This window comes from Myxocyprinus asiaticus, chromosome 2, assembly GCF_019703515.2.
Source record: "Myxocyprinus asiaticus isolate MX2 ecotype Aquarium Trade chromosome 2, UBuf_Myxa_2, whole genome shotgun sequence".
Taxonomy (NCBI): Eukaryota; Metazoa; Chordata; class Actinopteri; order Cypriniformes; family Catostomidae; genus Myxocyprinus; species Myxocyprinus asiaticus.
In genome coordinates, this window is record NC_059345.1 from 41,552,104 (window position 1) to 41,579,905 (window position 27,802).

Consider the following 27,802-nt stretch of genomic DNA (forward strand, 5'->3'; position numbering starts at 1 on the left):
ACATTTGCTTATTTCTTTTTCCCTTTTTGTGCACATATTCACTTTTTGTTTGTGCACTTTTGTACACTTTTTTGTTTTACCACTATGTATATTGGATTTTTTCAGTAAAACTTTCTTCTCATTGGACCTTGAACTTCAAGCCTCATTTTTTTTTTTTTACCTGAACTTGTCTGGTGCGCAGAATCAACTTCAATTTTTGGTTTTATTTAACCTTACATTACATCACAATTAAGATTGAAACAGTACACTACAGCAACTTAAACAACTTGGGAAATCACATTATTAACCAAAATTAGGCTATTATTGGCGAGCACATTTTCTGAACCAAGATCTGCTCAATAAATGACCTATACACAATGAAACAATTTTATATTTTTATATGTATACATGAGTTTATATGTTTTATAATAAAGCTAAGAACTGTCAACAATATGATGGCACAAAAATGAACAATTCATTCAGAAGACATTTAGTAAGTAGCATTTTGAATTGCTAGTGTTAAACAAGCCCTTAATTAAAGCTGAGTCATATGACAAACCGCTCACTTTTCTGGCTATTTTGGCAGGTACTTCCCGCTGCAAGCTGCTGATTTCATCCTAAACCCTTACTTGTTTTTTTTTATTTTTATTTTTTATAGTCGGCGTGAAACATCCTCCAATTCTGGTGTAGTTTGATTCCCAAATATATGACTCTCATAATACAGTTATTTTTAGTGAATCAAGAACTGTAGTACATCAGAGCGGCTACTCAGTTAACCTTATACTGATGCACAAGTTATGAATGTCCAACTCGAAATGAAATAAGTTGAAGTCTCACTAGCCTGAAGTACAACATTATGCTATATAACACAGTCTAAACTGTCTCTGGAACTGTTATTGTCAGGAGTGCAGGAAGGAGGACCCAAATGCAGGCATGAAATAATGAGTTTAAGATTTTCATTAAATGAAAAATAAAACAGAACAAAAACTCACGATAAAGAAAAACAGGAATATAAAGAGACAAACACTGGTTGAAGCAGAGCAGGACTAGAGTACTCAACAGAACAGAGTTACAAAACAATCCAACACAGGACAGAACACTCGAGGGAACTATAAAGAGGGAGAAATCAAGAGGTAAACGAGGAAGGAAGGTGAAAAATTAACAAATAACCAGACAAGAAAAAAAAAAGCAAATGAGAGGGTGGGGATATCACTGAAGACAGACACGAATGCACAAGTGAATGAGAAAAATGAAACTAAGTGCATTCACACAGCACAAAACAAAACACAAGTGCCTGGACTCAGCCACGGAGTGAATAAACCGAACCAGCTGACGTGGCTGAATCCACACACACACACACACACACACACACCAGGATTCTGCCACAAAGGGGAAAAAAAAAAACAAAAAAAAAACAAACTAAGAGCAAAACCCTGACAGTACCCCTCTCAAGGGGACAGATACCAGACATCCCCAAAACTAGACAGAGAGAGGGGGAAAAACAGTTAACAAAATACATAATTAACCGTTGGGGGAGGAACAGAATAGTCCAGGGTGAACAGCTAAGGTGGAGCCGGCAGAACAGACCAAGGGGGGAGGGTGGGGGAAACCAAAGATGTTGCTCCACGTTAGGGGGCAGGGTCAGGCAGCCTGGAAGGAGGGTACAGATCAAGGGTGGGGTCCAGAGGCCTGGGATGTGGCACCAGGTAGGGGGTGGGGTCCAGAGGCCTGGGAGGAGGGTCAAGGTGGGGGGTGGGGTTCGGCGGCTTCGGGAGCAGGATGATGTCAGGAAGCCTCGGAACCGGGACAAGGTCAGGCAGGGTGGCGACGGCCGCTGGCAACTGGACAGACTTGTCAACAGCCACAGGGAGCTGGACAGGCTAGTCGATGACTACAGGGAAATGGTCGGTGGCTGCTGGTGAATGGACTGGTCCGTCGACGGCCCCGGGGGACTGGACGGGCTCAATGACGACAGGAAACTGGACAAGCTCATCGACGGCCACAGGAAACTGGACAGGCTCGTCGACGGCCTCGGGCCCCACTGCCTCCTGGCGGTCCGCAGCTGGCCCCTCCGCCTCCTGGCGGTCCGCAGCGGGCTCCTCCGCCTCCTTGTGGTTGGCCACAGGTTTGGCCGTTGAGCTCCGTCTAGTCCTCCTCCTCTTCTGAGTGGCGGGAAGGCCAACCACGGCTTCCACTGCCGGTGAGAGGGTATTGTTGTCCTCAGGCTGAGGTCCAGGCTGAGATGATACCATCCCACTTGATAGCCAAATTGATGACCTCTGAAAGACTCTCCCCCTCCTTCCCATACGAAACACAAGACCTGATGGGTTCCATCAGACCTGCCTTAAAAAGATCTAACAGGTAGGACTGATTTGAACTCTAGGCCAGAGGACAACACCAGAAATTCCAGTGCATACCCTCTCACTGACAGAGACCAAACAGCTCCTTAACCTGCACTCTACAGCGCATAGGGGACCGGTGTTCAAAATAAAAAACTCATGCCTGCTGGGTCCATAACTGGTTGGATCGTTATGTCAAAAGTGCAGGAAGGAGGACCCAAATGCAGGCATGAAATAATGAGTTTTATAAGACTTTCATTAAATGAAAAATAAAACAGAACAAAAACTCTCACGATGGAGAAAAACAGGAACATAAACAAAGATACAAACACTGGCTGAGGCATAACAGGACTAGAATACTCAACAGAACAGGGTTCCTCACAAAACAATCCAACACAGGACAGCGCACACGAGGGAACTATAAAGAGGGAGAAATCAAGAGGTAAACAAGGAAGGCAGGTGAAACACATTAACAAATAACTAGACAGATAACAAGGTGAACGCGAGGGCGGGGTTATCACTGTAGACAGACACAAATGCACAAGGGAATGAGAAAAACACAAACCCAAGTGCATTCACACAGCACGAGACAAAACACAAGTGCCTGGACTCAGCCACAGAGTGAATAAATCGAACCAACCGAAGTGGCTGAATCCAGACACAATACACAAAACAGACAAAGAACACATACATGTCAGGGTTCTGCCACAAAGGAAAAAAACTAAGGGCAGAACCCTGACAGTTATTGTGTTTATTTAATGTGATACTTCAATCAGGCAGTGCAGTGACTGACTGCTTGTTAGTATGACAATGTGCAGTTAAAGATGCATAAACATGAGTTTTGATGTAATCAGTGGAATTTTCTAAAATAATGATTGAAATATGTTATCACATTTCTTGTTTGTTTTGATTTTTTATTTAAAATATAGTTAGTATCAATTATTGGATTGCATTTATGCCTCTAAAAAGTATGCAAACATGCCTTATACAGTATTAAATGGCTGCTAAGGGCAGTAAATGCAATAAGAATTGCATTTCTTATTTCCAAATCATTCTTTCTCAAAAGTACTGAAAGAACCATAAAGAGGAATCAGAACCGGAATCGTTAAGAGAAATTGGAATCAGAACCAGAATTGTTAAGTTCCTAACGATCCTTTCTGTGAGCAAATTTAGTTACTCATTCCATATTTATTTATGCAACACAAATGACTGGTGCATGTCAATAACCTGGAATATGCTTACCTTGTCTCGTTCAAAACCCAAATGTTTTCTTTCTTCCGCGGTACACAAAAGTTACTTTCCTATTAAAATCATTGTTAGATTTAAGGTTTGGGTGAAGATTTAGAATTTATGGTTAGGTTTGGGCTAGGAAAAAATGTGAGTAACATTGTTTGTTGGTTCGTTTATTTTTCTCAATGGGAGTATAAGTCGATTTCGTCATTTAAAACTATAATCATATTACTAATAACATGGGCTTTTTCAGAACACAGTATTTATATCTATTTATGCCACTTGCTTGGACTTTGCCAGGTCCACTTCCTTTTCTTTTTTTGGGACTTCTCCCTTATTAGTGGGTTGCTGTTATATTTTATGCATTGCTCATACATATTTTCATTTTTTTCTTCTCTTCTTCTCTGCTCTGTGGATCAACAGTGGCTGTTGACTGTCCCAGACTGTTAAATATGCTCTTTCATGTATATGTAGAAGCACAGACACTGAACGAAATAATTACAAAGAGACACAAAGAACATTTACTAGTAAAAGTTGGTTTAAATTGTTAATTTCAATTTTAAAACATAATAAAACAAATTTGTTTCTCTATGGCAGACATATTTGATTAAAGAAAGTAGCCACACTGTGGACAGAGACTCATCTACCAATGGAAGTTTATTATGTGTGTGATATTGGAATCAAAACACACAAAAGCATTAAAAAATGTTCTACAGCATGATCATTGAGTCTTATGGTGGCACTAGGGTATTTCTTTTATGTATGTTGAGACAGCTATGTGAAGTCATCACCATCACAGACACAATACAAGACTTGCAATTTCTGTTTTTGCCTCTTAATCATTACATACACCGAATATTAATCAATATGATACCTGTGTAAGAAACATCACACTGAGAAAGTCAAACTGAGTCATTTTTACATGCTGTTATTTTTGGACTCGTCAAAAGAGGAAACAAAAGACAGAAGCGAGTCAGCCCTCCCTCCCCGAGGGTTTCGTGCTGCAGTCGGGGTTGGGTGCACTGATCCGCTGGTGCGGAGACAAATGCATGGAGGCGCGGTAATTAAAGCGCAGCAGGGATTTGGCAATGTGCGTTTCAACAACTTTGATAATTATGTCTGTCAATGTTTGTAGCTTCTTTCTCATTAGCTGCAAGAAAGCAAAATAGCCTCAAAGTAAATCATTTGTGATATTTTTTCTTAGCCTTCTCACACCTACACCCTCACCTCCAGTTTTGGTCACTAAGTTATGTTTTCTCTTTCCATGTCCCTCTCTTTCACACATAAACCCACACACACAAACAAAACAAGGGTACGAGTGGTACAAAGCCTTTTAGATGATGTGATATCTTTCACTTAAATAAACAAGCATTTAGTCATTTAGTAAAATTAGGTTTACATGTTGAAGGGATATCATGTTTAAAGAGTGGAATAAAATACTTTAGTCCATTCATTTTGACTTCTAGGAATTTTGATTTGAACACAAAAATATTTGTTGAATATTTACAATAATTTAAATATCCTGATATGTTTCCCTTATAAGGCATTCCTGGATGCTGATCTTAGCTTAAAATAAAGTAATCTCTCTGAGTGTGAAATGACAAATAATTTATAATAACGATAATAACTCCTTTTATAGAGTGTGGGTAGTCAAAAAGCAGTTTATATAGATTGCCTGCATTAGCCGCCTTATGTACAGTATATATAATTGTTCAACCCTTAAATTGCTCTTGCCAGCAATTAAGGTTGTGCAACACAATTATATCCATTTTCTGCCATGCTAATGCGTGTCATTCACTGTGACCATGGGGTTTGTATCTGTCTCCCTCATTCAGTGGTGTTTCATCTTTTGTGAAGCTATAGACAAATTAGTGCAGAAGTACTGAACCGTGCAATTACTTTAGCAAAAGTTTTGAAAGGCTTTTGTGATCAGCTTTTGTGCTTTAAAGACATACATACATACTACCAAGCACACGCAAACACACAGAAAGCTGTAGCATCTGACCAATATTCATCAAATTACAGCATTTTGCATGTGTGAAACATTGCCTGAATTTGTATTCATAAGCCATTCTACACTTTCTAAATGATTGTAGCTCGAAGCTTCAAGGACAAACACACACATACAGATGAAAGAGCAGCAGCAACGCTTGAAGTGTTTGGAACATGTGTTATACCCTCGTCCACTCTCTAACCTTTCCTTCAGATAATAAGCTCAGGTCTGATGCCCTAACAAGACTGCATATTTTACCTTCTCACAGAAAACCAGCTTTTGTTGCAACTCAAAATGGGCACATTCCAACCTGATGACGACTTTCCCTCCTTTCAGGTCATAAGGATGTTCTCCTGTAATGCATCCAGACAATATATTTTCTCTAAAATAAGTATGGACAGGATGTGTTGCAGCCATTGAATAGTTTCTTTGTTTGCTTGGGTTATTTTAGACTTGATAACTCTTTGATAGACAGGTAGTGGGATGTTGGTTGGCTGTGAAAAATGAAAAATTAGACATTATAAATTAGACTCTGACAAATATGAATAACAGCTATGTTCTAAATTGTTCATCTCTGAAAGGGACAGTTCACCCAAAAATTCTCTCATCATTTACTCACCCTCATGCCATCCCAGATGTGTATGACTTTCTTTCTTCTGCTGAACACAAACGAAGATTTTTAGAAGAATATCTCAACTCTATAGGTCCTCAGAATCCAAGTGAATGGGTACCAAAATTTTGAAGCTCTACAATCACAAAGGCAGCATACAAGTAATCCATATGACTCCAGTGGTTTAATCTTTATCTTCAGAAGCAATATGATAGTTGTGGGTTACAAACAGATCAACATTTAAAGCTGAAGCATATAATTTCTGCGCCACTAGCGCCACCAAACGGAATTGCAAAAATAAACATTTAAAAAAAAAACAGCTCTCTGTATATGTCCCCCCAATCTGCAGTTGGTCAGAGAAACTGATAGTACTGCCCCCAACTCACGCCATTGGCCGGGTCAGTGTTTTGGTCTCTTTTGAGACAGGTCACTCAAAACAAAGACAGGAATTTTCACAGAGACACAGTGTTTACAGTTTTCTGGAAAATTAATGTATGAATGGCTTACTTACAGTTTTCCCTGCATATTAAGCTGGGGTAGGAGAAAGTATTTTAACACTGAAAAAGTAACATACTTCAGCTTTGTAATTTTTTACTCTAAGTTCTCCACCCTGCCCAGTAGGTGGCGATATGCACGAAGAATGCAATTCACCAAAATCAAAAGAAGTGAAAGTGGACATTAATAGTAAAAAGAACTTAAATATGTATCTGTTTCTCACCCACACCTATCATATCACTTCAGAAGATATGTATTTAAGGACTGGAGTCTTATGGATTACTTTTATACTTTTATGGCACTAGTGGCACAGAAATTACATGCTTCAGCTTTAAATGTTGATCTGTTTGTAACCCACAACTATCATGTTGCTTCTGAAGATAAAGATTAAACCACTGGAGTCATATGGATTACTTGTATGCTGCCTTTGTGTTTTTGGAGCTTCAAAATTTTGGTACCCATTCACTTGGATTCTGAGGACCTATAGAGTTGAGATATTCTTCTAAAAATCTTTATTTGTGTTTAGCAGAAGAAAGAAAGTCATACACATCTGGGATGGCATGAGGGTGAGTAAATGATGAGAGAATTTTCATTTTGGGGTGAACTATACCTTTAAGGTAAACATAGCTTGAAAATTAAATGCACGGAGGATTGATCAATAAGCTTATAGTTTGTCCCATTATGACCATGCACAGTATAATTGTATAGACAGTTTGCAAATATATACAATTAAACAAGTTTAAGGAGATGGATTTTCCCCTTGCTTCGGTTTGAAATCTGCTTTTACTTGTTATGGTTTTGCTGCTAAATAGCTGAACTGCTGGTGAAGCTCTTGCCTGTCATTATTTAATTATGGCTAGTGCATTATGGATGTCATAGTCCATATCTTAAATTTTTTTTCTTTCTTCCATCATTAGCTTTTTTTTCCATCGGGACAGCTTTCAGTCAGACAGACACACAATTACATGCAGACACCTTCCTCCAGCCACTGAGCCTCTCATCTATAAATGCATTTGATTAGAGGGATGCCTCGCTTTACTCCCAGAGCTGGCTTTAATCAGAGGTATTAAAGAATGCACATGCTCAGAGAGGACAGAGAGGGGAAGAGGTGACTGGAGATGATAGAACGATATCGAAATGGAAGAGAGAGAGGATGTGGCATAGATAAAAATGAGAAAGGAAAGACGGGGAGAGAGGGGTTGGGAGAAGGGAGGTGATCGTGAGAGAGAGGACTCTGCTCTCATTAGTGACATGCCTCTGTGCCTTAATGTTTTTCGATTTGCTATTGCTTTACCTTTTTTTCTCGCAAACCTTTTTAAGTGCAAACAAAATTTGTGGACATTCTGTTTCTCTTGGCAAGCACGTTTGTTTACCCCTTCCCTCAAGATTGAAGGGGACCAAAGAAATGTTCAGAAAGCAAATAAATAACTCAGATGAAACAGTGCAGCTTGCATAGAGGCTTCCTAGACTCAAAAGTCACCATAGTGACTTCACAGGATATTACACTGAAACATTTTCCTCATTTTGTTTGACATTCCAGCTTTTGGAACATGTTTGTCTTTGATTCTGACCTGCATTGCAATAAAAACATTCAGCTATATCACTTTAATTCTGCTGTAGAAGACACAAACTGTGCATTTCCCTTAACGTCTCTCACAAACTGTCTTTCTCCAATGTGGTTCATTGTCAGTGTTAAGTGTATATATTAATATTCATGGGCTCTATTTATTGAATATCCTTTTACTTTTAAGATGGACCATGACCCCCGAAATCCAGCCTATATCTGCGCTCAAGGTCCTCTTCACTCCACTGTGGCAGATTTCTGGCAGGTAAGATACTCAGTGTTTACTGTCCACATCTTGTACACATGGACAAAACACATTTGTATGAATAAATTATGTAAATATAATTGGTCTGCTCTATTAGGTTAATTAATAATTATTCAAAACCTAATCACTATTCTGTTTCCTGCATTTCAGGAAAAAAAATAGACTGACAAGTGCATAGTTCCTTAAAGGAATAGTTCACTCATAAATGAAAATTATCTCATTATTTACTCACCCTCATGCCATCCCGGATGTATATGACTTTCTTTCTTCAGCAGAACACAAATATAGATTTTCAGAAGAATATCCCATCTCTGTTGGTCCATACAATGGAAGTGATTAGGTGCCAAGATTGTGACGCTCCAAAAATCACATAAAGGCAGCATAAAAGTAATCCATATGACACCAGTGGTTAAATCAATGTCTTCAAAAGTGATATGATAGGTGGTGATGAGAAACAGATACATTTTTAAGTACATTTTTACTATAAATTCTCCTCTCTGTTCAGTCAATCTCCACTTTAACGTTCACTTTCACATTCATCTTCTTGTGTTTTTGGTGATTCACATTTTTTATACATACTGGGAAGTGAGAAGAATTTCTAGCAAAAATTTACTTAAATATTGATCTGTTTCTCACCCAGAACTATCATATCACTTCACAAGTTATGGATTGAAACACTGGAGTTGTATGGATTACTTTTATGCTCCCTTTATGTGCTTTTTGGTGTGTCAAAATATTGGCACCCATTCACTTGCACTGTATGGACCTACAGAGCTGAGATATTTTTATAAAAATCTTAATATGTGTTCTGCAGAAGAAAGTCATACACATCTGGGATGGCATGAGGGTGAGTAAATGAGATCATTTTCATTTTTTGGGTAAAATATTCCTTTAATATTACTTGAGGTTAGAAATGGAACTTTTTATCGGTCTGCAAAAGCGATTTACATTCTACCTTAAAGGAATGGTTCGCCCGAAAATGATAATTCTCTCATCATTTACTCACCCTTATGTCGTCTCAAACTCTTATGACTTTCTTTCTTCTGCAGAACACAAACAAAGATATTTTATTAGAGATACGATGTTTGTTTGTCAACATAATGCAAGTGAATGGTGACCAAATCTAGAGCAGAGCGGTAGATGGCACTAGGAAGTGTAATCAAGCTTAAAATCTGGATTGCCAAGGAGACTGCTGATGTCAAGATTTATAGTGAAAAAAGAAGTTATATTTTGGTCTGTTTTTCACCAAAAACCAATTGGATCTCTTAAGAAGACATGGATTAAACCACTGGAGTCTTATGGATTACTTTTATGCTGCCTTTATGTGCTTTTTGGAGCTTGAACATTTGGTCACCATTCACTTGCATTGTATAGACAAACAGACATTATATCTCTATTAAAATATCTTAGTTTGTGTGCTGCAGAGGAAATACATGTGAATAAATGATGAGAGAGTTATAATTTTTGGGTGAACTATTCTTTTAAATTTAAAATTGCCAATTTTGAACCATAAGGTGTTGTATTAATCACTGTTAGAGCTGCTATGTACTTAAAATGTCAGTGTTATACGTGAGCATCTGAGCCTTGTCTCCTACACAGATGTTTTGAACAAGGAAAGGTAACTTTTAAGAGCACTAGGACCAGTGTCCTTCACACAAATCATAACCTACAGTAAGCTGTGGAAAGACTGAACAGAGTATCATGTGTTGCAATATTTTGCCACCAAACTTTTTTCCTATTAACCAACCTTCAATACAAGCTCATCATGGGGATATGATTATAACAAATTGATTTTGGTAGAATTTATTTATTTAAGTGTTTGCTTTTTTGTTTTAGTGTCAGCATTGATCGCTCTGATGAACTAGCAGCAATTTTGAAAGTGTGTTTTCTTTCCTGTTTGTTCCTATTGGTTTTCATTTAGGTTAGATAAGTAGACAGTTGTTGAAAGGAAACCTCTGATTTAATTCGCTTTTTAATAAATTGACTGGTAATGTGTTGATTGGTTGAATGTGTCACTTGACCCTCTATAATCACAATGCTGTGTTTCCTAACAGATGTGGGTGAGTGCTAATTGATGTTACTGGTTGTTTGTATTATTCATTTTGCCAATTACTGGCATAAAAAGTAATGATGTAAATTGAGTTAATTTCGTACAGATGATTTATAGACATTCAGCCCAGTGATGAATCCAAAAAATCCATTAAAAGTTTAAAAGAGTGCATTAATCCCTGTCAGTTAACTGTGATGTCACTGTATCAGTGTTCCTTCTCATAAATGAATAGGTGATTCCTTCGGAAATAACACTAAATGATAAAAGTAGCAAATTATGTTACGTAAAAGTACAAACCTTTTTCCTGAATAAACAAAAATCTTGCTCCCTCATTTAGGCATGGCTTGGGATTTTGGGACTTTTCCCTAATACAGTATATAATTTAAATACAAAAACAGAAACATTACAGATGAATGCTAAGGACCTACATGATACAAAGCTCTAAAGTTGTTCTCTAAATCTGGTCAAAAACAGAAACTAAAGTTTAAAGACAAGAATATAAGTGTAGTTAAACAGAACAGTACTTGGACTAAAATGTTTTGATTATGTGTTAAATTGGCCCCCTGCTTTACTAATAGTGCAAAAAGAACATTTTAGAACATTTTAGATATACGTACCTCTCTGTAACCATTAATTGTTTTACATATGCACGTTATTGTGAAAAGGTTGCATTTGAGGAAAAGGAATGTCTTGAAGATTTGTGAATTGTTATTTGCACACTCTGTGGTTGTCAAGTTGTGCAATTTTTGACAAAGATCTGACCAAGCACAGCGGACTCTATACTGTTCAATGTTGTGGAGGTTGTTTGTTTTGTTTCAGAGGCATGTTTGTTTGTTGGTTTTGTTTGATCTTTTCTGCATATTGTACTGCAAAGCTTAAACACAAAAATATTTGATTACCTGCTCTGGAACATTAGTTCGAGCTTCTACTGTACAGTACATTGACCTTCAATTTCCACTCTTCTTTTTTCTTTGTATTCTTGCTCATCAATCAATGCTCAAACTACACAAGAAATAGTTTTCATAATGGTGAATAACTTTTATCTTATATTTTGACCAATGTATAAAATGAAATCCATAATAATAATTTATTATTTTTTTAGATTTTCACTGCAGGACTATCCAAAATTCTGTTATGATAAAACATATAATAAAAAATTAAAACTCTACTAAAAACTAAATTGGATGAAAGTTGTCTTGTATTGTCATCATCCTCTCATCAGATAACCATGTGTTGAAGAGATATTATTTTCCATCAGTTCCATCTCCAGTGTTTTTTAAGATTAGAAATAATAACATTTTCATAATGATAATTTTATATTGCATTTTGAACCACTTTTACCGTGGTGTAATGTCTCCACATTTCTCTGTTAATGACTCTATAGGGACATGTGGCATGTAAGTTTGATTATTTTATGAGCAGGACCATTGTATTTTATTGCTCCCTTAAAAGTCAGTGTTTTCCCTCATTTTCTTAATGGCCGCAGTGGGCCTTTCCGTGATTGAAGGACACAGTAAAAATGTGATTAGGGGAAATGGAGCAAGGCTGAGGAAGTTCAGTATAGAAGGAGAGATAGAGGGATAGAGGGCAAGAGAGGTGGGGTGGGAAGACTAAACTAAACCTCAATTATAGTTCGAGTGGGATTGAGTTATTAAGACCAATTATGTTTTAAAAGAGAGCTTTGCTAAACGCTTAACTTACTGTATCCAGCCATACTTACTGTAGAGGGGGTAATGTTATGTTTGAGAATTTATTTTTGCCTGACTATACGTTATTAGCACTTTTGTGTCTCCATTGTAATATTCCTCTTGCATGTTCTTCTCTGTTGTGTAGATGGTTTGGGAGAGTGGCTGTGTGGTGATTGTCATGCTAACACCTCTTGCTGAAAATGGCATCAAGCAGTGTCAACAGTATTGGCCAGATGAAGGCTCTGACCTTTATCATATATATGAGGTAATGTTTTAAGTTTTATATGCCTTCTCTGATTTTTACATGATAGAAATTGGTAGCACTTTACAATAAGTTTCCATTTGTTAACATTAGTTAACATGAACTAATATTAAACAATACTTTTACAGCATTTATTAATATTGGTTAATGTTAATTCCAACATATAGTAATAAATTTTTAAAATCAAAAGTTGTAAATGTTAACATTAGTTAACGCACTATGAACTAACACAAACAAACAATGAACAATATTACTTTTTTTATTAACTAACATGAACAAAGATCAATAAATGCTGGAAATAATATATATTGTTCATTGTTAGTTACTGAAACCTAATGCTGTAACTAATGTAGTTAGTGAATGGAACCTTATTTTTAAGTGTTACCCAGATATTTTTTTTCCCTTGACTTATATGGGGTAATATTTACCCAATTAGTCAATGTGCCAACTGTAAAATCACATATTGGTTTCGCAGTTGTTTTGCTAAACTTACAAATTTTAATTAAACAAAACATCAGTAAATTTCCCAATTCATATATGGTTATATGGCTGTATGAAATTTATTTATTTTTTAATTTTTAATTTTTATTTATTTTTTGCACATTCTAGGCTTTAAAAAATGCATTATAAAGCTTCATGTTCCTGTGATAGTGTTAAATCACACTTCTTATGTTTCTGCAGGTAAATCTGGTCTCTGAACATATCTGGTGTGATGATTTCCTGGTACGCAGTTTCTACTTAAAGAACGTCCAGACTAATGAGACCCGCACAGTTACTCAGTTCCACTTCTTGTCCTGGATGGACCAGAATGTTCCAGAGTCTGCTAGATCCTTGCTGGACTTCCGCAGGTATGTGTCCTCCTGCTGTATTTCACTAAATTGTAAAAGCCAGAATGTCATTCTGTATGTGGTTTTTATCTTAATCATAGTTTTCATTGAAAACATCTATGTTTTTAATCGTTTTTTATTCATGCTTAGTTGTGTATGTTTTAACATCTATTTTAATATTTGTCTTGATTAAGTCTTAAGTAATTAAGTCCTTTAGATCAAAGACTTTTTTTATACCAGATCCATATACTGCATGTGTAGATGGTTGTATGGCTGTCCCTCCACAATAATCCCTAATTCAGACAGCCTAATTAAATGTGAAATGTTTAGCAATAAAACTGCAATGAAAGAAAAGCTGACGGCAGTATAAAAACCCCTCATTTTTCACCTGCTATGAGCATTCTGAAGAAATGTAATAGGCCTCAGGGGTAAATCCTTAAAGAAATGTAACAACCCCAGTATGCATACCTACAAAAGCTCAGTCTGTTTGGTCTTCCATTTTTGTTTATGCAAAAGGAGAGTAAACACATTTTAGCAAGTGATCTGTTGTGTTGTGATATTTTGTTTATTTGTCACACTACTTCACAGAATGAAGGAAAATTATGTTGCCACGTTACTATATACATTTATTTATTATAAGTGTGTTCCGATCACAAAAAAGTATGGACTGTCACTCTTTAATGTATGATGTATAATATTATGTATAATCAAATATTTCCTGTTGTTGGCTTTGTTCAGTTCACTCTGTATGGTATATCCATCATTTGTAAATAATTTTAACAAATCAGAACAGTACGGTTTACATTTCCAAATGGTTCTCCTTGTAAATACTAATGAGATTGTGTGAGTTGGGGAAATATCTTATTTTGTAAACGTAAAATGTTTGTAGTGATGACATTTCTAAACATTATAGGTGGAGTGCTGATTCTGGTTTTATTTATTTATTTATTTATTTATTTATTGTCTAATTTTAGAATCATGGGAAGAATGTTGAATCATATGTACAAAGCATGTTAAATGCCGATGTTGCACATGTACTCATAAATAATGGACCTGATCCTAGGTCAGTATAGTCTTACTCAGATGACTTATACATATGATCCCTGATTCTATATCATCAGTCCTACTCTGAGAAATGTCTTGAAAGTGATCTAGAAAAAAATTTGTGACAATGTGCTTCATGTGTTAACATCTAAAGTAACATCACTGAATCAACCTGAATACATTAGGTTACACAAACAAAACTAATTTTATGGATTAGATCCGTTAGAAATATATCCTTAAAGGGATAGTTTGCCATCCCAGATGTGTATGACTTTCTTCTTTCTGCTGAACACAAACAAAGATTTTTAGAAGAATATTTCACCTCTGTAGGTGCATACAATGCAAGTGGATGGTGATCAGACCTTTAAAGAATTAGTTCACCCAAAAATGCTAATTCTCTCATGATTTACTCACCTTTAAGCCATCCCAGATGTGTATGTCTTTCCTTCTTCAGCAGAACCGAAACGAAGATTTTCATAAGCACATTTCAGCTCTGTTTGTCCATACAATGAAACTGAATGGGTGCCGTGAGGCTGCTGGCTGTTTGACGGTCCATAAGGCATATTTAGGCAGCATAAAAGTAATCCACACAACTCCAGTCAATCAATGAATGTCTTCTGAAGCAAATTGTTAGGTTTGTGTAAGAAACAAATCGATAATTTTTAGTTTTTTTATTTTAAATCGTTGCTCTCCCCCACTGCTGTATTGCTGTTTGAATTATCTAACTCTCACGTGACGTTCTTTACTTGTAAACAAAGCGCACGCTTCCGACTTTACGCTTGAATGTGCCATTGCGCTTATGTCACGCGACATGGGTCTACTGGTAGCAGGAAGTGTTTTTTTAAAGTTAATAAAGTTTTAATTATCGATTTGCTTCAGAAGGCATTAAATGATCGACTGGAGTCGTGTGAATTAATTTTATGCTGCCTAAATATGCCTTTTGGACCGTCAAACAGTCAGCAGCCTCACGGCACCCATTCAGTTTCATTGTATGGACAAACAGAGCTGAAATGTGCTTATAATAATCTTCATTTTGGTTCTGCTGAATAAGGAAAGACATGCACATCTGGGATGGCTTAAAGGTGAGTAAATCATGAGAGAATTATCATTTTTGGGTGAACTTTTTTCCTGTTGCTTAGGTTTCTGTTGCCATTCGGACTATTTCCCCAAAGGCATTTGACACAGTCTTTTCTCATAAACTGTCATGACTCACACTGAAACTGTCAAACATTTCTCACTCACATCTTTTGTTTTTGGTTGGCCAGCTAATTAGCGGTTGCCAGTGTCATTTTTGTGATGTTGCAGCTAGTTATATGAGCCCAGTTGCATAGTCACAAAAGTGATCATTGGAAACTGTATCTCCTCTTCCAGGCCCTTGATTTCTCCTTGCTTCCCCACCCTTTTCTCTCACTTGCCAGATCTTTCCCTCTCTCTCTGCCCCTCTTACCCAATACAGTTCCCTTTCACTCTTTTAGATCTGCCCTATCTAAAACACAACTATTGCAAAGAAGCAGCCACTTTATTTAAATCACTTTTGCTATCAGATCTCCTGTGTAGGAAACTTTTCTTGTCCTAATTTACATATTTTTATCCTATTGCTTTGATGCTACCAGAAAACTTTGATATGAATGCGTGCATCTTGGGTTTAGTAGAATTGGGAATCTTTCTGTGAGCATTTAGATATGATCTGAAAACCCTCTTTTAGTATCTCTTGAGAAATCAACCTTGAGGTATGCACAAAGCAGGTTTTTTTGGATGAGAGAAACAATATGAGTTAACATAGTAGGTTTCCATAGCAACGTGACCTGTATGTGGGTTAAAATCTTACAAGGCCTTATGATTTTGCAGGCATGATAATTGCGCAAGGTTAATGTGTTTTGGATCATGACACCTAACCACAGCATCCTTAACTTCCTTAATGGCTTGTCACAATGTGGATGATTTAACAGACTCTCCATTTGTTTTAATTGTTTGACATGGACCTTTTGTCTATAAATGATTTTGATAGACAAGTATAAGACATATGCCTGTTGTTTCTTCACTGATTGGCAGTAATGGGTTGATATTGAGCAATGCCATATTGTATGTTAATGCCCATATTTATGAATTTATTTGCATTGCAATGTTGCAGTCTCTAACAGTTTTTTAATGCACATTAATTTGCCCAAGTTCTGTTTATTTACACTTCCAATATTAATGGGCTCTTTTTTCTGTCATTACAGAAAGGTTAACAAGTGCTACCGAGGCAGGTCTTGTCCAATAATTGTTCATTGCAGGCAAGTACCACTATAATTAAAAAAAAAAAAACAATGCATACATGCAAGCATACAGTATAAAAGCTAGTTACATCAGTCTAAAATACTATGGCTATATTTTGGTTATAACTTTGTTAATTGTTGGAGGGGATATGCCTTTGTACAAAATGCAAAACTGAAAGCAATATTTAATCTTGTGATTTAAATCTGAATTATCTCTCAGGCTCTGGTAGAATGTATCCATTGGTAAGATAAGTGGAGGATTCAGTGATTGGCGTCTAAATAACTGATAGTAGAAATGGAAAACTTTTACTCTCAGTGTGAACTGGAAGGATTCGAGAGTCTGTGTTAACTAAAATAGTGCCCAGATGATCTTTAACACCAGGGGTTAATGGTCATCACATCATCCAGAAGTGTTTCATTGTGGGGGAGACAGGCTTCACAGCTGTCGTGCATATTTGAATAATTAAAAATGATATCAGGAGAGAGGGAAGAGTTTCCCCAAATAGTTCTCTCTCATTTCCCAAACCCCCACCTCCATGTATATGCTTGTATGCTTAAACCAGAGGATTTAGTGACATACTGAGCAGCATCGGAAAGTGGCATGCACTCATATTCATTCAGTAATGCACTCATAATATTCAGCTGCATGTCTTAAAAAGTGACCTTGATTTCAAATCAAAATGCAGTGACCATCCAGCTGTGCCTGAGTTTGGTTAGTTGTAGATTGTGTAGAATTGAATACAAGTTTAAAATGCTCTTGCAAGTACTTGAAATTCCCACTATGTTTGGACCTTTTTTCTATGCTCGTAATGGGATAGTTTCCCCGAAAATTCTGTCATCAGTTACTCAAACCCATGTTGTTTCAAATCTAAAATTCTTTCTTCTTTAGAACAAAAAAGGAGACATTAGGCAGAATTCCGTCACGATTCACTATGCATTGTATGGAAAAAGATGCAATGAAAATGAATGGTGACTGAGGGTAACATTCTGCCTAACATCTCCTTTTGTGTTCGATGGAAAAATAAAGTCAAACGGGTTGTGGAACAACATGAGGGTGAGAAAATGATGACAGAATTTTCATTTTCGGGTGTACAGTTACTTTAAAAGAGCTGTTTTGTGATGTGTATACTGTATGTATGTGTATATATATATATATATATATATATATATACATATATATTTGCAAATGCAGTTTAGTTCTGCAAAGAAAAGGAAAACAAGACAACAGTCGTCTTTGACAGACTTATTGTGAATGCAGAAGGATGATGCAACAGCAAACAATGTGGCTGAAACACAACAGAGAAATTAGCACTTTGTTTTCATCATAACAGACACACTGTAATGCTCACTCAGACAGGTCTGCTCTCTCCTCTGAAGTGATAATGACTATCTTTCTTCATTTGCAGCGATGGTGCCGGAAGGAGTGGAACCTACATTCTGATTGATATGGTTCTAAATAAAATGGCCAAAGGTAAGAGCGCACAGCGCAAATGAGGAGCTGCTGTTGTAACACAAAATGTTTCCATTTTCCCATGAATGTTTTGCCATGCATTAACGGATGATTGAGGACTTTAATGAACGTTCAAGGACCTCAAACAAATAATATGAGCAAAAGTGAAAGAAAAAGGAAAGGACAGAGAAAAGCTTGGTCAGAACTGAATTAGGTGTTAAGCTCATTTGATGATAAAATGCAGTCTGAATTTTCACTTGTGTTTGCTTGTGAGAGTCTCAGCATTGCTAATTACAATTAACTTTTTCTCATGCTAAAATTTGAAGTCAACAAGTTATGTGAATCAATCTGTGGAGATAGAAGGTGCCTTTATAACCTGGCCAAACCATTCTTCATTACCCCATCTGGTGAGGTCACTCATGCGTTTGGTCCATCCCAACTCCTGACCTGATCATGGTCCGTAGCTTTTTCCATAATGGGGGATCAAAGGCCAGATACAAGGGAGAGTGTCACCACATTTGGGCCTCTTTCCCATGCTGTCAGGGGCCCGGAGCCTCAGCCCTCACTGGCCCCCTTCCATCTCCCTTTTGTCTGCTTTCTGTGAAGGAGGGGCTCCCAGGTTGCCCACTTTCCAGTGTTCACTTGTGTGATCAAAGCCCCAGAAAGTCCTAAACAACAGAAATCTCCCTCTTCCATTACCATTTTCGCTCTCCTGTCTCTCCTGTTCTTCTTTTCTTTTTTTTTCTCAAACACAGCCATCGTATTTTTCTGTTTCTTTTCTTCATCTCTAGGAATGAATTGTAAATTAGTGAAGAATGCTGTTTTAATTCCAAAGCCCTTTCTTGTTAGATACCCCCCACCACTTTCGCTCCATCTCTCTCTCTCTCTCTCTCTCTCTCTCTCTCTCTCTCTCTCTCCCCCTAAACTTAGGAATCTTGCACTTCTTAAGACATGAAAGTGTTGGAGCACTTTTGAGGCTGAAACCCCAGCTGCACTCACTCTCTTTCAGAATGCATCTATAAGGATTCCCGCTTTTCTCTTTCCTTCGCCCTCAAACTCCCTCTCTCTATCAATCTGTGAAGACGGGAGGTGGTAGTCTTTCTTTTTAAAGAATGAGTGAATGAGAAATAAGGCTTGTTAGACCTCTACTTCTCTCCTCTCATTTATGAGGACCAACAATGGTCCTGCAGAAGAAGTCATTTAAGCTAAAGGTGAAAGGGAGATTTCTCCTAATCAGTCTTTTCACTCTTCCTGCCATGTGAAAAATTGCATATTCACTTTACAGTTTTGGTTCAGTCAGTGGTGCCTTTGTAAGTTTGTATAGTTAAGAACAGCAGCACTGAGAAAAGTGTAAAGTGTGTGCTGGGTCAGTATCTTTGTTTTCTTGAGTTTTAGTAGTATTGGCCACCGTCTGAATCTCTTAACATGAGTGAGTGTGTTAGAATTAAAATTAGCCATGTTAAGGGCTGGCCTTGGCTAAATCTGCCAAATGTGAACCACATATACTGTATACAAACTATACATATTCAGAAAATGCTATTTTCTTTCTCAGAACATAATTTTCCCTCTCTGACTTTGATGTCGGCTAAAAACAAGGTAGAGACACAGTTTATAAACTTTGTCCAATTTGTAAATTTCTATAAGCTTTGTTATGTGGCTGTGTTGCAGGTGCTAAGGAGATTGATATTGCTGCTACCCTGGAGCATTTGAGGGATCAAAGATCAAGCATGGTTCAGACTAAGGTAAGACACCATCAAAACTCCCTCCTTAAAGAACCGCGTGGAAATGCGACAAGATGTAGGCGTTTTAGGTTATTTTTAATAAGAAACAAATAAAGAATAATACATCAATATTCATTCAATCATCAATCAATTAGATGTTTGTTCATTGTGAAAACTAAAATGTTTCTTTAAAATACCTTGAATAAATGTGCCATTTTTATCACACTGCTATGAGTACTTTCAAATTTTCTCTCATGGATTTGTCTGTTTTAATACAAATAAAGCCTTGTACTGTATTTGGAGTGCTTTTAATTACTTCATCAACAGGATGAGGGGGAAGTCCAGTTTGTTTCCCATTAAGCAAGCAACTAAATATAGGAGCAATTACACTTGCACATATACAGAAACATCCTATAAAATCCAAAACTAACCACGTTGTCAATATAGCACCAAATGCCAGGCTCGGAAAATGAACTTCTAATGGATCACTTTCTTGAAAAATGCGTCCTGTTGTTGTTCGAGGCATCAACATTTTGAACAACCACAAGGAGAGCCTTCAGAGTCTCAAGCATCACAATAATGCCTGATAAGTTCTTAATAACTCTTTTATAAACTATACTACAATGACATATGTTTAGAACTCCTCTGTTCAGAGATAACAAGAGGAGTAAATCCCTGGTGTTTATAAAACTATCCTTGCTGGATAGCCAAAGTTTGCATGCAAACTAAGATATAAAACCTCCATAGAATGTATTGCAAAGATAGCTTACAGTTTTAAGTGTACATTTGCTAATCTATTTAGACCATACTGAAAGTAATTTGAATGAATAAGTATTATGTAAGTAGTGTATTAGCTTATTCTGAAAGGTTTATGAATAAAGATTATATTATGTATTTATTTATTAATGACTAATTATTTATTTATTTATAATATATTTATATTATTTATTTATAAAAATTAGCAATCTATCTAGTTTTTAAAATAATCAGTAACAATAAACTTCAGTCAAATGTGGTGTTACATTCGTAATCTGAAAATGTTCAAAAAGTAGTTTTTATTTACTATGGCTTGTGACAAATTCATAATATTTGAATGAAAGGCAGAACTGTTTTCTCAGCAGACAAGGATTTTTTGATGGGTTTCTAAAGGAACTGCAAGATAACAAAATGTACAACCTACCATCAGGATTTAAAATATGTTTTAAAAGTAGTCAGTAAAAGTCATGCTGGAAACAAACATTACAGCAAAATTAGTCTGCATCCCTCCCTTGTCATCCCCGACTCCTCAGAGTTAGTCTGAGACTAATTGTATTGTATATTAAGTGACTCTAATATAATGATTGTCTCATTAATGAGTAGACTAGTAATGTTTAAAACTTTTTATTTTTGGTTATTTCTGTGCAAAACATTAATGCAATTTAAATTAATGATTGCTTTTGGGGACATGCTGTCCCCTTTTGTATCAGTTTTAAATGAACAACATGAAACTGTTTTCATTAGAAAGAAGAAAAATATACATGTATTTATTTAACTATTTACTTAAGGTTGTTGCTTTCCCTTTGAGAACCGGTAATGGTGGTTGTGTTGATTCTGTTTCCTAAAATCCTAAATTTTCTCGACCAAAATGTCTGGACTGAAATTGTACCTACTCTCGTAACATAATGAAGCAATAATATAATTGCATTCTTACTGTACTGGCAATACTTTAGCTCTGTTTTGCTCCAAAATACGACATATGTCCAAAAGATGCCCCCTTGCCCTCCACTTTTAGAACAGTCTCAAAGCAGGTACTCGTGTGTGAAATTGGTCTGCCTCTTAAAATCCTTTCTAGCCTCTCCATTCCTAGCCCAGAATAGGAATGTTTTGTGCATTAGCAGCTACGTGAGCTCTCAGGCTTTTGTTTACCTTGGAAGAGAACCTCATAAACTGCTTGACTGATCAGATAAATATCCACAGCCATGTCGTCATCGTTTCTGGGTAACAGCATTAACATGACACCATCTAGTGGCTAAATGGTTGCATTTACACTATGCAGTTTTTACATTTCTGTTCTCTTTCCAAAGCACCTTGTACATGATAGTGCATAGTATTTGTGAAAATGTATATCTCTTACATGCATTTAAGGTAATTTACATGTATTAAGTCATGTATTTCTCCATCTGACCCTCTGATTACGATAAGCTTTTACCACTGGGGCCTTTAAGGTTAAATCATTAATCAAATTGTATATTCATTAGTAACAGGAATGATTAAAATCCTCATCAGACGGTATATGTGATTTTACTGTTTATTTTCCTCTAGAGTCACAAAAATACTGCTACACCCTGATACTGAATATTTTTTAAAGACAAACCTTTATGTTGGTTCAGAATACTGAAAAGTGCAAACAAAGTGAACTCAAGAGGGCTTCTTATCCTTTTTCTGAAGCCTTGCATCAAACTTTCCGCCCACTTTAGCTTGGTTTATTCCATTGCCTGCAGAGGGAGGCTTCAGTTTCGGTTGCTCTTCAGACAATGATCGATCTTTACGGGGTGCCCCTCTGGGAAGAGACAGATTTTGAGTCAGTTTAAACAGAGCACATTGAGTCACACACTCTCTGCAGCTTTTAACACACATTTATACAAGGAGTCAGAGAATAAACACATTTTGCAAGTACATTGCAGCAAGGTATTAAGTCTCCTTCTTGCTGTTTCTCCCTCTTACATGACACATAAGCCAACATATTCTTTTCTAGGTCTATGCAAAATATGGATATCACACTGGTTTCTGCTGTCCTTGGTGCAAAATGTTTTACTTTGTTTCCAAAGTGCTGTTTTTAAGTTTTGATTCATCTTTTCCTCTTTCTGTCTTTCTTTAGGAACAGTTTGAATTTGCGTTGACTGCTGTGGCAGAAGAGGTGAATGCCATTCTCAAAGCTCTGCCTCAGTGAAGGATAACTTTCACAAACACTTCCAACCTGTCTTCTTCATCCCTTTTTGTGCAAAGTGATCTTTTTTCTCTTTCATTGCAAGAAACTGAGAGAAATAATTGAGCAAACGTATTGATAACCTAATCATTATGGATAATTATAAAAAAAAACAAAAAAACAATGTAAATTTCCATCTCTATCCAAATTCTGATGCAATGTATTGCATAAGACATTTATTTGTCTTAAGTGTGTAAGATTATTTAGCCTCATTGTTTAGAATTATATTCAACTGGCCAACTAGGCATGCAATCATAGTTTGTATTTGCAGTTCAGACTGGTGTTTACATACCCATTAGTTGTGCATATAAAATATCTGAAATATATGTTTGTGTGAAGCAGATGTGATCTTAACCGGTGTTGTATTACACTGTATTAGTCCACTGCGATTATGTTAGCATCCAGTAAGTTTATGTGACTACACTTAAGTTATGGATGGTGATGAGTAATATTAATGCAATGATGAGAATACTATATTACATTTCTAACAATTGTGATATCCTTGAAATCATCTTTCTATTGTTATATATTGTGTTCCTAGATCAACTTATAATCAGATTGTATTACATATAGATGAATTGATTATATATACAGAATGAACCCTGTGATTTAAAATGGTCTGCCAAAATGTAATTGTACATATTATTTTTGTGTGGATGATATAAAAGTAACATAATAAATCTCAAAGTGTTGAAGTGTATAACTGCATTCATGAATCGCTTTGTGGATATCAGAGTAAGAATGACAGAAGGAGCGAGAGATTGTACCAACAGTTATTCTCACCCGAACTGTCACTCAATTCTTCTAAATCTGTTCAGGCATGCTTCACTTGGAATATATGGAGCTGAACAGGAAAAAAAGGGCTGAATATCACAATTGGAATTAAAAATTTTACTCATCCTTGAACTACTAAATAAAGTTAAAAGTCAACATAAATAATAGTCAAAATTATTTCGACATTTTACCTAGGCACATGAATCATACCTCTTAATTTCTTGTCTACAATGCCATTATTGACAGCCCTTATGACGTCGTCGTGCCTTCCTGCTATTTCTGTATGTCGATTTGCATGTGATTTGCATATGTATCTGCCGCTTATCCTGCACCTCATCAGTATGCAGCCAGTCTGAATGTAAGGGGGGCATGCTAATCATCTTATGAATAACTATAAGGTAACCATAATTGTGCATGTTTAATTGGTCGTCATCAGAGGGATACAAGTTTATTAGAAAAAATTATGGAAGGTAATTGCTTCCTGCAGTAACTGGAGTATTATGCAGGATTGTGATATGCTGTTGCCCCCTGTTCAGGGAATTCATATTTCCTGGTAACGTTCAGCACAGCTTACACAATTAATTATTGCGTTTGGCAACAACTAGTTTAACTCAAGCTGATTTTTTAATTAATTTAGTTTTACTATCATTCGTTTTATAATTTATCCATTTAGATTGTCCTTGATGATTTGCCTTGCGATTGTTCTCGTCTGTTCCAGGTTGCTCGAATCAGAATGTCATTATCTATTTTCTTTTCTTTCTCTCTCAGGAAGGTATCTCTTTTAACCATCAAGGTGTCTCTGTGCTAAAGAGAGGTATTACTGTTGGTAGGGTACAATGGGGCTAAAGGCACACCTTAAGGAAAATGTGCATATTTTTCTAGTCACAAAGTATATCAAGATTGAAAAAATGTATTGCTTTATGACAAATATTGATGGAGCAACATAATTTGCAGGAAAAGAAATACTAATGAAAGGTTGCTTTGATTAAAACTCTTTTTTCCCCCCTTTTTTTAAAGGCCACCAGTAACAGGACCCCAGGGGTGTTATAGTGAAATCATGTAAATACAGGGGCAATAGTTACAGAAGAAAATGTGTTAACTTAGGCAAATACCTTTGAGACAGCATGATGCTTTTTTTTTTTTTTTTTTTTTTTTTTGAGTAACAAATTAAGATAATGCTTATAAAAAAATTATTTAAAAAAAACATTAATGGGTTAACCATTTTATGTGAATTTCGATCACATTTGGCTTTCATAACATCTCAACTCTTCTATAAACAAATGAATCTCCACTGTGATTGGATCAGTCAATGTGAGCCCACTTTGAACATTCTTCATAACCAATCTATTCGCCCCCTCAAATACGATCCTTTCACTTACTGGACAGTTATTAAAATTTTTTGATTTATTTACCTTGAACAAAACTGTAAATGACAAATAAGTATTTTGTCTTAAAATAAATGTGATAATTTTAGTGACTCTCACTAGCTACATAAATTTGCAACTTTTAAAAAAGTATTAAATATTACATGAATTTACCTCCTGCAATGATCATATGGATCAGAAATATTTTGCAGTGTATAGTGTCAAACAGGTGTTAAGGAAAGTACTGTGGTAGTTTTTGTTGCTGTTAAGTGTTTTGGGAGAAAATAAAATCAAAAGTGCCTTTTACCCCGAGGGGCATTAAGCCCTGTTGTACCCTACTGTTAGTACAAAATTATTACATTTCATTACATCCAGTGACACGCTGGAATTGCAAATAACTGATTATTTGCATGTTTTCCTTGAAATCTTTGGCTTGTTCCAAAGTCCCAAAAACCAACTGATTAGTATGACACAGTAGCTGTTTTATATTGCATTGTTCTAATTATTCTAAATGTAGATTTTTAAACTTTGAATGCAGTCTTAAAGATGTCTGTGAGCAACATAATGCCATATTTTATTAATAGCAAAATTTCTGTATTTGAGACAAATCATGATGTTACAAGTACCTCGTACTGTAAGTGCCTTAACTTCCTCTTGTAGATTTTTTTAGAAACAAACATTGAAACAAACATTTTGGTCTATATATATATATACATCGGGAAAACATGTACCCCTCGGTGACTATAATGGTTGTAGCTCTGGACCTGTGACAGGACCCTACCAGAGCAGCTTCTAAAAAAAGACACATACACCATAATATCAAGAAGAAAGGATTACAGTTTAATTGAACATTTTAATAGGCACTATGCAGTCAAATTCTTACACTAGATACATTTTGAAATTTGATCTTAAAACTTCACCCTTCTATCAAGAATTGCTTGGATCTCTTCTGTCAGAAAAGTTACATTATCGATACTATGCTCCAAATTGTGTGCTGGATCCAGTGTTTTTGTGTCAAAAGCTTGCCTTTAAAATACTGAGTACCAAGATGCTTAATTAGAGGGAAAGCAGATATATCGACTATTTTTTGAAAAAGGGTTTTGATGCACTCTTTGGAGCATGTGGGATATCGTGGTACGTGGGCTTTTATCATCATTGAAAGCATGTACAATATAGCTTGGGAACTTTTTTTTTTTTTTTTTTAATAATGTCTATTGTCTTTTGTAGTATTGTAAATGAAAATTCTGTCATAATTTAGCAGAAGTTTAGCAGAATGGCTGAGCTGCCTTCTTCCATACAATGAAAGTGGAAGGGGAACCAGAGAGTGTTAAGCTGCTAAAAGGACAAAAACAGCATCATAATAGTAGTATTTTTCATTTTGGGGTAAAGGTAACTACCTTTATGGACATTATAAAAAAAAAAAAAAAGTCAGATTGTGATATTTGGGACACTCCAGTTCCTGGTAACTGTGTGGTACCTGTGATATTTTTGTTAGCTCTTGTTGGCAATCATTTGACAACAACCATATACCATTTGACTTGTTCAAAACAGCCAAAGTGATATTACTGAATCTAAAATTCTACCACAATTTTGAGAAGGCAATTGAAGTTAGACGATATTTAAAGGTTATGGATGGCAAAAGCATACCAAAAAAGATGTGTATTCAGATTAAAAGCAACACTGATGATCATTGAACTAGTCAAGCAACATGAGGAATTCTGTTTTAGAATACATTCAGAGTAGATAGATGAAAAGGGGGTATGGTTTAACACAAGTTAAATCAGTAAGTAGTTATTTGACTATTGGCACTCTCAAATGACCTTGGGTGCATCTGTACTAAGCGCTATACTTACATACCATCACAATATCACTGCTGATGTGTAACAGCAGAATAAAATAAAAAAATATTACTGTGGCTAAAAGCTGCAGAAAGACATAAAGCTATAAAGAATACCGCAAATTGCAGTGAGAAAGTTTCAAATGAGTAATCAGTTATTTTCTTAGGTTTGGAATTTTTAATGCAGGCAGGCCACAACTTGTTAGAGAGACTGAATTAAATGTGATTAGAGGGAGAGAAACATTTGTGGCATTTGAGGGCATGGTCAGCTCCATAAAGGTATGTTTGATTACTTACACTCATTGTTAATCTTATGGTTAATACACTTCAAGGTTGCCTTTTGCCATGATTTCATAAAGCCTTGTTTTGATCTAGATAATATGGCTGTGTTCTCGGAGGTGACAGTGTCCTTGGCAAGTAATTCATGATGTAATCATTTTTAGATCTATTATTTAAAGGTGTAATAGTTAGGGATAGGGATAGTTCACCCAAAATGAAAATTCTGCCATCAATTACTCACCCTCTAGTCGTTCCAATCCTGAATGATTAATTTCTTCAGTGAAACACAAAAGCCATTGAGTTAATGAGAATTTAATCCAGTCCTGTTGGCTGAATTGAATGTAATGTCACAACCTCATTGGTTATTGTTATGTGATGTCACGACACTGGGTCACGAGACCCTTAAGAAGCAATGAGGTTTGATGTTACGCCGCCATATTGGATTTAGTGCTGTTTACATAGTTTATCAATGATTTGATTTGTTCGATTTGAGAGTGGAAAAGTATTTAAATTATGGTCTTTTCAGTATACAAAGTGATTGTTTGACTTCAGAAGACTTGGAATACGATGCATTAACTACTTTTATGACACTTTTGGGTGCTTTATTAAGTGTTAAAGTGAGTCTGCTGACATTGTATTGAAGTCAGCCAACAGGACTGGATTAAATTATCTTTAAATTATCTCGTTTTTGTTCCGTAGAAAAAAAGTATGTCAAGTGGGTTGGGAACAACATAAGGGTGAGTAACGAGGCTGAATCCAGCTCCTTATTCGCCAGCTCCTTATTCACTGAAATAACCGTTCCACCTTA

The 27,802-nt window shown here is 36.2% G+C and overlaps 1 protein-coding gene across 1 annotated transcript in view; it reads left to right on the forward strand.

The window, feature by feature from the left end:
- Window positions 1–23,627, forward strand: part of LOC127451658 (receptor-type tyrosine-protein phosphatase N2-like) — a 275,203-nt gene extending 251,576 nt beyond the window's left edge. The window contains exons 17-23 of the mRNA XM_051716512.1: window positions 8,398–8,475; window positions 12,359–12,478; window positions 13,157–13,323; window positions 16,569–16,622; window positions 18,011–18,075; window positions 19,723–19,796; window positions 22,633–23,627. Of these exons, the coding sequence (XP_051572472.1) occupies window positions 8,398–8,475; window positions 12,359–12,478; window positions 13,157–13,323; window positions 16,569–16,622; window positions 18,011–18,075; window positions 19,723–19,796; window positions 22,633–22,704 (630 nt within the window). The 3' untranslated portion in view covers window positions 22,705–23,627. The remainder of the gene's footprint in view (window positions 1–8,397; window positions 8,476–12,358; window positions 12,479–13,156; window positions 13,324–16,568; window positions 16,623–18,010; window positions 18,076–19,722; window positions 19,797–22,632) is intronic.
- The last annotated feature ends 4,175 nt before the right edge of the window (window positions 23,628–27,802 follow it).